At 42.8% G+C, this 12,373-nt stretch overlaps 1 protein-coding gene across 8 annotated transcripts in view; it reads right to left on the bottom strand.

The window, feature by feature from the left end:
• Positions 1–12,373, bottom strand: part of DCLRE1C (DNA cross-link repair 1C) — a 67,969-nt gene that overhangs the window by 23,151 nt on the left and 32,445 nt on the right. For 3 of the 8 annotated variants that reach the window (XM_053895893.1, XM_019460707.2, XM_053895894.1), the window contains exons 4-8: positions 4,580–4,639; positions 1,742–1,797; positions 1,088–1,189; positions 618–690; positions 295–435 (exon numbers count right to left, since the gene is read on the bottom strand). In XM_053895893.1, coding sequence (XP_053751868.1) covers positions 295–435; positions 618–690; positions 1,088–1,189; positions 1,742–1,797; positions 4,580–4,639 — 432 coding nt within the window. Of the gene's footprint in view, positions 1–294; positions 436–617; positions 691–1,087; positions 1,190–1,741; positions 1,798–4,579; positions 4,640–8,629; positions 8,715–12,373 lie in introns of those variants that run through there. The other 5 variants (XM_053895895.1, XM_019460712.2, XM_019460713.2 and 2 more) reach the window with 5 other exon arrangements.

Genomic DNA, 12,373 nt, shown 5'->3' with positions numbered 1-12,373 from the left:
CAGGTACTTCCCAAGTTATTTTCAATGCTCGTCACAATCACGAAATTTATTGTGTGACCCACAGTTTTGAAAAAAAATACTTCCTCTGTGGGCTCTTCTCTGCCACCAGGGCTGCCGTGGGCTCCTCCCCTGAGGAGGTGGACAAACAGAGGTGACATCCTACTTCACAGGGGCTTCCAACTTGCGCCACACACGCCCTGTGACGGGCTGCTTCCCTCTGCTACTGGGCTTGGTCTCTGGGGGAGGAGAGGAGAGGCTGGAAGGAACAACGAAAAGAAAGAGCTGTCACCGTACCTGGATTCCAAATTCCTCGCTCAGGTGGGTGAACAGATACTCATACCCGTAAGCTGCTTTGCAGTTCAGCCACACGACATGGTACGGACTCCGAGTGATCCAGCTGCGAACCAGCTCTAATATTCCGCTCAGACACTCCTCCTGGGCGGGATTTTAAAAGGCATTGGACACTTTTAAGAGCATCGTTGCCCCTTCCATTCCCAACAGTCACAGATATTAAGGCCAACGGGGACAATTATGATCTGACTTGTTATTCTACAAAATTCCTACTAAAAATAATGGCCACGGTCCAGTCACCACCCTACTTCTCCAAGGAGACTTACTCGACTAGGAATCTGGTAAAATTTCGGATCACAGAAAGTAGTATCTAGGTATACACTTTGGATGTCTTTCACTCTGGAAAAACAGCAACAGCAACAATTCGTATTAACCATCCACTGTGAAATAAAATATACGTAAACTTTAAACTCTCAGTTGTTTTATAGGGTGTCCCATTCCACTTGGAATTTTTCTGTTAAATCAACTTTGTTGGGAAATGATTGCCACACAATAAAATACACAGATTTTATACATAAGGTTCAATGAATGTTGACAAGGTCACATAAATACTACCCCAATCAACACACAGAATGTTGCCATCATCCCACCCGAAGAAGAAAAACTTGCTTTACCGTGACACATAATAAACTATGATTTCTAATGGAAACAAAGGCTTGCATTTGGGGGCTGGGGGGAGGAGGAATACGACTTTGCAGACGGTTCGGTCATTCAAGGATTACGTGAAGCCCAGTACCTGCCCCCAGAATGCAGGAGCTCCATTCTGGCAGCTTCCCCCTGTGCCAATCGGAAGTCTCCCGTGTACAAGACCGTTCCATTATTGCCCTGAAATAAAAACCTGAGAAAGAAATACATCCTGGTGACTTCTAAGTCTCATACAGAATCCTAATAAAGCAAATAAATACTAAATCCATAGCAAATGTTCCCTGCCACACATAGCCACCTCCGATACAGGGTTAATGGGATGTCAGTAGCTCTGAACCACACCAGGCACTCAGCGGCCACCTTTCCCCTGGGGTAGGAAAAAAGCACATACTGGAATACTACTGCAGTGGCAATAGAAATCCCCTGAAATATGTTAGCCCTCTCAACTACAGGAGATCATTCCTGCACACAGAGAGACAAATCCATGTGATAGGAAAATGCAAAGTCAATGGAGAAATGGCCATTGAAGACTTCCATTATAAGAAAGCCACATTTCAAACTCGATCTTTGCTTCAGTCCCCCAAGTTCAATTTGGAAACGAAGACTAAAGAAATCGCCATCTACATTTTAAAGAAGTCACGAAATCTCCCTGCACATACTATTTTCTGGACCCTAAAGATTCATTTACATAAATACAACACACATCTACGTAAAATAAAATGGTGAAGTAGATGAGCCCCCTTACATAACTGATCCTGGACAATGACCAGCTGGTAAGAGAGTCACAACAATCTCTTCCTTCTAAAAAGAAAATAAAGAAAAAATAATAATAACAGCAGTTAGTGTTAGGACCCAGCCTAAAAAAGCCCTCCTTAACAGAATATATTCAAGTAGTTCTCAAGAACGTGGTATGCCTTTTCTGATTTCCTCGTGCACCAAATCCTGGACACAAGGGGAATCGTTGCCCATAAAGTGACAGTTAAACATACAGTGATTGGATGACCCAGCAATTCCACTCTCAAGTACACACACGAGAGAAATGAAAACTTACACCCACATGAAAACCCATGCACAAATGTTCACAGCAGTACTATCCTTACTGGCCAAAGACTAGTAAGAGCCTGAATATTGATCAACCGATGAGTAAATAAACCAAATGTGGTCTATCCACACAGTGGAGTCTTATCTGACCACAAAAAGACGAAATACTGATACATACCACAACATGGGTCAACCCTGAAACCATCATGCAAAGTGAAAGGCGTGAGTCACACGAGACCACAAGACCACACATTGTACGATTCCACTCATATGAAATGTTCAGATTAGACAAATCCAACAGACGGAGAGTAGGGGTTGCCATGGGCTGGGGGAGGGAGAAATGGGGAATGACGGCTAATGGGGACAGGGATTCCTTTCTAAAATTGATTGGGGTGATGAATACACAACTCTGTGAATACACTGAAAGCCAGTGACAGGGGCACCTGTGTGGCTCAGTTGGTTAGGGGTCCGACTCTTGATTTTGGCTTCGATCATGATCTCATGGTTTGTGGGATCAAGCCCAGCATCCAGCTCTGTGCTGACAGTGTGGTGCCCGCTTGAGATTCTCTCTCTTCCTCCCTCTCTGCCCCTCCCCCACTCGCTCTCTATCTCTCTCAAAATAAATAAACTTAAAAAAAAAAAGTAATAAACTTCTATCTTCTTTTAAAAAACGCCAGTGAGGGGCGCCTGGGTGGCTCAGTCGGTTAAGCGGCCGACTTCGGCTCAGGTCATGATCTCACGGTCCATGAGTTCGAGCCCTGCATCGGGCTCTGTGCTGACAGCTCAGAGCCTGGAGCCTGTTTCCAATTCTGTGTCTCCCTCTCTCTGACCGTCCCCCGTTCATGCTCTGTCTCTCTCTGTCTCAAAAATAAATAAACGTTAAAAAAAAAAAAAAAAGCCAGTGAATCGGATGGTATATGATATCTCAATAAATTGTATGGTATATTACATCTCAATAAAGCTATTATTAAACTAAAAAAAAAAAAGGAAATAGAAAACACCTGATGTAGCCTGGCCCCCGGTCACCACTGTCCAGTGTACTGTCCTATTTGGGCAGAGCTCTGGACACACCGGCTCGCTATCAGAAGTCTACCATCATTCGCTCTGGTGGCCCCTTTAAAGCACGGTCCTGTGCTGAGTGCTGGAGACACAATACGCAAAGCCACAGCGCACAAGACGACCAGAGTGGGACAGCGAGACTCTGCTCAACGAGAGCTGCCTGCTGTCCCGTGCCCAGTTTTGATAAAGCCTCTCACCCACAGGAGTGGCGAGGCAGTGAGGCAATTAGAGGAGTCTCGGAAAAGTGTCAGTCAACCGAGTTGTTAGGAACCTTCAGGCTTTCCTTCTTCCCTCCTTTCAGCCCGAGAAAGGAAACAAATCTTGGTGACTTCTAAGTCTCATAGGGTCGTCCCTCGGGCAACAATTCAATGAGGACTACTTTCCAGGCCCCATCTCCTCCAGAGAGGAAATGTGAAAAGTCAGCCCCTGCCTGGTGGTAGTCACACAACAGACACCCTATAGAGTTCCACGTGTGAACAAAGCAGTTATACCCAGACCATGGAATGAATATTAATTAGAGTTGTCACAAAAGAGGAAAATACCTCCCAGCCCCAGGAATAATTTGAAGTGAAAAATAAATAAATAAAAGTGTGGTGTCTGGGTGGCCCAGTCAGTTAAGTGCCAACTTTTTTTTTTTTTAATTGTTTTAATGTTTATTTATTTTTTGAGAGAGAGACAGAGAGCAAGTGGGGCAGGGTAGAAAGAGAGAGGCAGAGAGAGAATCCCAAGCAGGCTCCGCATTTTCAGCACAGAGCCCGATCCAGGGCTTGAACCCATGAATCTAGAGACCATGACCTGAGCTGAAACCAAGAGTCAAACGCTTAACCAACTGAGCCACCCAGGCGCCCCAAAGTGTTGACTCTTGACTTCAGTTCGGGTCATGATCTTGTAGTTTGTGGGACTGAGTACCGCGTTGGGCTCGGTGACAGAGTGGGTGCCTACTTGGGATTCTGTCTCTCTCTCTGCCTCCCCCACATGCATGTCAATAAACAAATAAACAGTACATCTGCAGTCGTGCTTATTATTAAAACAATACATTCACAACACAAAAGTACCTGCTTCTAAATTTAAGGACAAAGAAATACATTAGATCCACCTGGACAGGGTCTCTTTCTTAAATAACAAAATGAGTCAAAAAAAAAAAAATCAAACTATACATAAATTTGCTACAAAAGCATTAAGCACCATTTTATATCCTGAATATTATGATCAACTTAATAAACGTGACCATGACATCACGTAGAGATACCAACAGCTGGAGTCTTCACCATTAGCAGGTACTACTAGAAAGGAGCGAATCGGACACAAGTCATGTCCAAACCTTTGGATGGAGAAGATAAAGAGATCACAAATTTTTCCCCCTACAAACTCTTTCAATTGCTGTAATTTTTACTTATAGTTAAATGAACATTCAAAATCAAAGAAGATAATCATTTTAGCACTCAATAATAATTTTTTTAAATTGTATTTAATCTATACTTACCTCACCTGATGCTTCATCGACTAACGATATCTGGGTAGGAGTTTCAATTTCAATTGATATCTATTAAAATAAGAGATCACACAGACATCATACTAAGTATTTTCACAGTGTTTCACGGCTTTTTGACATCTCAAACACAAAAACGGGACAAAGAGAAGTTCCTAAGCCTCTCTGCATAACAATTTCTGATTTATTTCACTATGCGAAACATTTTAATGGCTTGGAAACGACAGAGCTAAAGCACTGCCTTTCTCATGGCTCACAGGGCAACATGGATTAAATGCCTTATAAACTTAAATATCCTTTGACGCAGCAATTCTATTTCCATGAATTCAACTCTTCTCACTGTGCTGACAGCTCAGAGCCTGGAGCCTGTGTCTCTCTGTCTCCCCCTCTCTCTGCCTCTTCTCCACTCTCTCTCTCTGTCTCTCAAAAATAAGTAAACATTGAAAATAAAAAATTTTTAGAGAATTCAACTGTTCTCCCTGCACCTCCCCATCCCTAAACTACTGTTCCCCACTCCCTATGAACTTGAGTCTTTGTAAAACATGTGGTCATGTGTTCTACATGCTTAGGTTTTGTGCTGCCGAACTCAGCCTGGGGCCAGCCCCAAGTCAGTCCATGAGGTATTGGCCTAATCCACAGAGCAGAGGGCTCCACGGTGCCCTTGCACAGTTTACTAGAACAGCAACTAGCACGAGAGGCATTCAGTAAGAAGCTGACAGATGAATTAACATAATTTTTCATAAAACTTACAGTGATGGAGATTTGGATGTTAAGAATATTCTTGCATTCTGGAATAAACACGCTGCATCCACAATGCACTGTCGTCTACTACTGTTAGGTTCAGGTAGCTATTACCTTAGTTAGGATGCTCACATGGTCATATATCAAATGGCCTTTCTCCCCCATGCACTATCATTATCAGTTTTGCCGGCAAGGTGAGCAGCTTCTCTATTATATCCTATAAAAACTCATCTAGTATGGGGACTGTCTGTCCTTTGAACATTTGGCAAAATGCACCTATAAAACCATCTGGACCTGGGGCTTTTTTGAAGTGATCTTTGTAAGTTGTTTTAATTTCTTCGATGTTTATTCAAGTTCTCCACTTTTCTTGCCTCAATTTGGTATTTTCCTGCTTATCTAGATTTTTATCCACTTTGTCTAAACTATCATACTGTCATTAATTTTCAAAAACTGCATTACTGCTATTAATAGTTATTTTCCTTTTTATCATTCCATATTTGTATATGCATCTTCTTTTTTTAAATCAATCTTGGCGGAAATATCTCTCTATTCCTCTAAGGATGAGCGTTTACTTTTGTTAATCTTCCTTTTATTTTCTGTGGTGGTTGTCAGTCTCTGTATCGCTAACTTGTCCTTTTATCTTTACTATTTCCTTCTTCCACATATCCCTAGATTTGCTTTGCTGCTCCTTTTCCTTCTTATTGAGTTGAAGTCCTATTCCATTTAATTCTAGTCTTTGTTTTCTCGGAAATGTACTTAACCCTATCAATTTCCCTTCAAGCACTAATTCAGCAGTGTTCCACACACTTTGATGTGTCGTGTTCTCGCTGTCCATCAGTTCGAAGTACTGGATGTTTTTCTTTACAATTTCCTCTTGAACCTAATGGTTGTTTATTGTATGCATTTAGTTCTCATGTGTGTGGGATGATTTCAGCTCTCCTTTTTATCCGTGACTCCCAGCATCACTGCATTGTGGTCAGAGCACAGATCGCTAGGACTTCTTACTTCTTTAGGGACACAGGATGTGGTCAGTTGTTGTAAATGTTCCACGTACACCAAAGATCTTGTTTTCCCTTTGGGTGTAAAGCTATGGATTGCTATTAGTTCCCATTCATCGTGTCCTTCGAATCTTGTGTCTTCCTGCCTCCTTCATCTCCAGTCTCTCGGAGCGGCGTGGGAAGTGCTCCAGCTACAACAGTGGGGCCGCCTGGTCTTCTCCAGATTGGGAGGCGGCCCTTGTACCACATCGACTCAGCTGAGTGGGAACTGTCCTAGAAGTCCCTTCCATGTGCGCCTCCAGCTTGGGGCTGGCCCCGACAAACCTCCGTGTGAGATCTGGAAGGCCAAAGAGAAGCAGCGACCATTTCTTCGTGCTCTGAAGCTGCCAGAAGTCCTACTCAGCTCATGCACGCTGAGGATCTGACGGCTCGACCCGCAGACGCAGGGCAGGACCGCGGCAACCCCCGCCTTCGGCTGCACATCCGCCGCTTCTTGGGGGGCCCGGGTCAGGAGTGTGCAACTCGGCGGCAATAGGGGCGGCTACACTACAGGGCTGGGAGGAGTGGAAGACGGACGGGGGTTCCAGTTTGTCTTTGTAGGTTCCAGCGTCTCTCCGCTCTTCATTGCTTGCTCAGCTCCCCTTCCCCACAGCTGGCAGGGGTGAACCACAACAACCCCAGGCTTAATACTCAGGCCAAGGTTACAGCCTTGCTGTTGTGTCCCCCTGCGGAGTGGGGACGGACCCCACCCTAGCTACCATCAGAGGTGGAGGCTGAAGATGCCACGCCTGCACCAAGAGTGTGTGAACATACTTTTTGGGGAGAGGAGGGCAGTGCCCCAGCTGGGAGGAAGTGGCTCTTGTGGCTGAGAGGGGATAGGAGTGAGTGGCCCTGCTTTTACTGGGGTTAGCGGGTGTGCGGGGCTTGCGTGGTTTCAACTTCAGGTCAGCGCGGAGGGAGGGGCAGGCTTTCATCAGCCTGCGAGGGGCAGACGTGGAAAGAGGATGTGAGGGTTGAGAGCTGTCAACAGACAAACATCAAACAGACTCGCTGACATCTGTTCAGACTTCTCTGCGAGCTCCCACAATTATTTAAGGCTTAATCCATACAGTGAACCCTAGCTGCACTCCCCCTCTACGGTTCTCTCTCTCAGATCGAGCCCCGGGTGATCAGTTATGACTTTATCCACTTTAAGGCTATTTTGTCAATTGCATGTAAGCTCACGTCTTCCTGGTCCATTGTTCCTTGTGACAGCAAATAACATCCCCCTTGAAACTTAAGGTCTTTTTTTGCCTTCGATTCTATTTGGTATGATACACAAATTGCCACCCTGGCATTTTTAGTTTCTAATTGTTTAGCACATCTTTTCTTTTCTTTTTTTCCATTTCAACCTGCATTTATCTTTTTGGTTTATCTAAGTCTCTTGTAAACTAACACTGATGGATCTTGCCTATTTTTGTTAAACCAAACTGAGAAAACTGTATTTTGAGCAAGAATTGAAGACATATTTACAGTAATTACTGTTATAACAGAACTTTTCCTGTCATCTTCACATTTTCCACATACCATTGTTTTGCTTCCCCCCTTTACTATCGACCTTCCATTGGACAGATCCAATTTACCCTGTCAGATTCAAAGTTGCCCGTCCTATTTTCACTCCAGTCATCGTCCCTTATGATAACCCACAAACTATGTTCATTTTTCCTAAACCATGCCATGACCTACATAAAAGGATTTATCAATTGCATCAGTAAACATTTTATACTTTGAAGTATTAAAATACAACTCAGCAAGGGGCACCTGGTTGGTTCAGTCGGTTAGGCATCTGACTTCAACTCACATCATGATCTAATGTCTTGTGAGTTCCAGCCCTGTGTCAGGCTCTATGCTGACAGCTCAGAGCCTGGAACCTGCTTCGGATTCTGTGTCTCCTTCTCTCTCTGATCTTACCCCACTCGCACTCTGTCTCTCTTTCTCTCTCAAGAATAAATAAACATTTAAAAAAATTTGTTTAATAAATAAATAAAATACAACTTAGCAAGAGTTAATGAGACTAAACCAATAAAACTAAGACCCCAGATCAAACCGTTCAGAGATAAGAAAAACAAATCTGCAACAATAAAATGTCGACCTCTTCTAAACTGATGAATTACTAAGACTAAACATCAATATTGTAATAAATGCGGATAAATGTAGTGTAGGAGGAACTGCGCTGTGAATAATCCCAACATGTTGTTCAATCTACCTTGAAAAATATTTCCCACTTGAGAAAAGGAATTAGGCCCATTTGAAAAATGAAACTTACAATTCGTTTCTCCCAAAATCTGTACCTCGGGTTAGTTAACAACAACTCTTTAGTAACAGGTGAACAGTATAAATAAACCTTCAAGCTGAAAGGAAGAAATTTAGAAAAACTGTTTCAGTACAATCCAAAAGGAACCATCTGGGTAACCAGAAAATACATTTCATCACATTATCAGTTATCTCCAATCATTCAGAAACTAAGCTGGCTTAAAAAGCATCAGAGCAGGGGCACCTGGGGGGTTTAGTTGGCTAAGCGTCCAACTCTTGATTTCAGCTCAGGTCATGATCCCACAGTTCCAAGAGTTCAAGCCCCACAATGGACTCTGTGCTGACGGCACAGACCCTCCTTGGGATTCTGTCTCCCTCTCTCTTTGCCCCTCCACTGCTTTCTCTCTCTCTCAAAAGTAAACAAACGAACTTAAAAAAAAAAAAAGCATCAGAATAATTCCCAACATCCCACCAACTGTGACTATCTCAGTCCCATCACAGCTGCAAAAGGGGCACCTGGCCAACTCAGTGGGCAGAGCATGTGACTCGATCTCAGGGTTATAAGTTAGAGACCCATGTCTGGTGCAGAGAATATTTAAAAATAAAAATCTTAGGGGCACTTGGGTGGCTCAGTCGGTTAAGCATCCGACTTCGGCTCAGGTCATGATCTCACGGTCCGTGGGTTTGAGCCCCACGTCAGGCTCTGTGCTGATAGTTCTTTTTTTTTTTTTTTTTTTTTTTTTTCCAATATACAAAGTTGTCAAATTGGTTTCCATACAACACCCAGTGCTCATCCCAAAAGGTGCCCTCCTCAATACCCATCACCCACCCCCCCTCCCTCCCACCCCCATCAACCCTCCGTTTGTTCTGTTTTTAAGAGTCTCTTATGCTTTGGCTCTCTTCCACTCTAACCTCTTTTTTTTTTCCTTCCCCTCCCCCATGGGTTTCTGTTAAGTTTCTCAGGATCCACATAAGAGTGAAACCATATGGTATCTGTCTTTCTCTGTATGGCTTATTTCACTTAGCATAACGCTCTCCAGTTCTATCCACGTTGCTACAAAGGGCCAGATTTCATTCTTTCTCATTGCCACGTAGTACTCCATTGTGTATATAAACCACAATTTCTTTATCCATTCATCAGTTGATGGACATTTAGGCTCTTTCCATAATTTGGCTATTGTTGAGAGTGCTGCTATAAACATTGGGGTACAGGTGCCCCTATGCATCAGTACTCCTGTATCCCTTGGGTAAATTCCTAGCAGTGCTATTGCTGGGTCATAGGGTAGCTCTATTTTTAATTTTCTGAGGAACCTCCACACTGTTTTCCAGAGTGGCTGCATCAGTTTGCATTCCCACCAACAATGCAAGAGGGTTCCCATTTCTCCACATCCTCGCCAGCATCTATAGTCTCCCGATTTGTTCATTTTGGCCACTCTGACTGGCGTGAGGTGATATCTGAGTGTGGTTTTGACTTGTATTTCCCTGATGAGGAGCGACGTTGAGCATCTTTTCATGTGCCTGTTGGCCATCTGGACGTCTTCTTTAAAGAAGTGTCTATTCATGTTTTCTGCCCATTTCTTCACTGGGTTATTTGTTTTTCGGGTGTGGAGTTTGGTGAGCTCTTTATAGATTTTGGATACTAGCCCTTTGTCCGATATGTGTGCTGACAGTTCTGAGCCTGCTTCAGATTCTGTGTCTTGCTCTCTCTCTGCCCCTCCCCCACTCGTGCTCTGTCTCTCTCCCTCCCTCTCTCAAAAATAAACAAACATTAAAAACAATTTTTTTTAAATAACAAAATAAGGGATGCCTGGGTGGCTCAGTCTGTTAAGCATCCGACTTCAGCTTAGATCATGATCTCACAGTCTGTGGGTTCAAGCCTCACGTCAGGCTCTGTACTGACAGCTCAGAGCCTGGAGCCTGCTTTGGATTCTGCATCTCCCTCTCTCTCTGCTATTCCCCCACTTACATGCTGTCTCTCTCTCTCTCTCTAAACTAAACATTAATAAATAAATAGAATAATAATAAAATAAAATAAAAATCTTTAAAAGAAAAAGTGCACAGACTTCAAGCTCTATTACAAAGCGGTAATCATCAAGACAGTATGGTACTGGCACAAGAACAGACACTCAGGTCAATGGAATAGAGAACCCAGAAATGGACCCACAAACGTATGATCAACTAATCTTTGACCAAGCAGGAAAGAATATCCAGTGGAATAAAGACAGTCTCTTCAGCAAGTGGTGCTGGGAAAACTGGACAGCGACTTGCAGAATAATGAATCTGGACCACTTTCTTACACCATACACAAAAATACACTCAAAATTGGAAGAAAGACCTCAATGTAAGACAGGAAGCCATCAAAATCCTCAAGGAGAAAGCAGGCAAAAACCTCTTTGACCTTGGCCACAGCAACTTCTGACTCAACACATCTCCAGAGGCAAGGAAAACAAAAGTAAAAATGAACTATTGGGACCTCATCAAAATAAAAATCTTCTGCACAGCAAAGGAAACAATCACCAAAACTAAAAGGCAACTGACAGAATGGGAGAAGATATTTGCAAATGACATATCAGATAAAGGGTTAGTATCCAAAATCTATAAAGAACTTATCAAACTCAACACCCCAAAAACAAATAATCCAGTGAAGGAATGGGCGAAAGACATGAATAGACATTTCTCCAAAGAAGACATCCAGATGGCCAACTGACGCATGAAAAAATGCTCCACAGCACTCATCATCAGGGAAATACAAATCAAAACCACAATGAGATACCACCTCACACCCGTCAGAATGGCTAACATTCACAACTCAGGCAACGACAGAGGTTGGCGAGGATGCGGAGAAAGAGGATCTCTTTTGCACAGCTGGTGGGAACGCAAGCTGGTGCGGCCACTCTGGAAAACAGTATGGAGGTTCCTCAAAAAGCTAAAAATAGAACTACCCTATGACTCAGCAATGGCACTACTAGGTATTTATCCAAGGGATACAGGGATGCTGTTTCAAAGGGGCACACACACACCCATGTTTATAGCAGCACTATCAACAATAGCCAAAGTATGGAAAGAGCCCAAATGTCCATCCAGGGATGAATGGATAAAGAAAATGTGGTATATATATACAATGGAGTATTACTCAGCAATCAAAAAGAATGAAATCTTGCCACTTGCAACTACATGGATGGAACTGGAGGGTATTATGCTAAGCGAAATTAGTCAGAGAAAGACAAATATCATATGACTTCACTCATATGAGGACTTTAAGACACAGAACAGATGAACACAAGCGAAAGGAAGCAAAAACAACATAAAAACAGGGAGGAGGACAAAACAGACTCTTAAATATGGAGAACAAACAGGGTTACTGGAGGGGTTGTTGCAGGGGGGATGGGCTAAATGGTTAAGGGGCACTAAGGAATCTACTCCTGAAATCATTGTTGCACTATATGCTAACTAACTTGGATGTAAGTTAAAAAAATAAAGTAAAAATAATAAAATAAAGTAAAATAAAATAAAACGAATGTGCATGGCCAAAGAATAAATCAAAAGACTATTCTTTTAAATTTTAATAAACATGAAACATTTTAATGAACACAAATGCATGAGAACTAAGATCCTTAACCCAGCATGCAAACACAAAGTAAATTAATTATGCATGCATTATGTACTTACTAAGTGAAATTCCTCCCAATTACCAAATGTACCAGTAGTCATCCCTAAATTAAACTATTTCAGAAGTTTAAAAAAAAAAAGTGCAAAG

The sequence above is a fragment of the Panthera pardus genome, unplaced genomic scaffold, assembly GCF_024362965.1.
Source record: "Panthera pardus isolate Hobbes unplaced genomic scaffold, ASM2436296v1 HiC_scaffold_6, whole genome shotgun sequence".
NCBI classification, from domain to species: domain Eukaryota; kingdom Metazoa; phylum Chordata; class Mammalia; order Carnivora; family Felidae; genus Panthera; species Panthera pardus.
The sequence above is the reverse complement of the archived record's forward strand: the minus strand, read 5'-3'. Positions and strand labels throughout refer to the sequence as shown.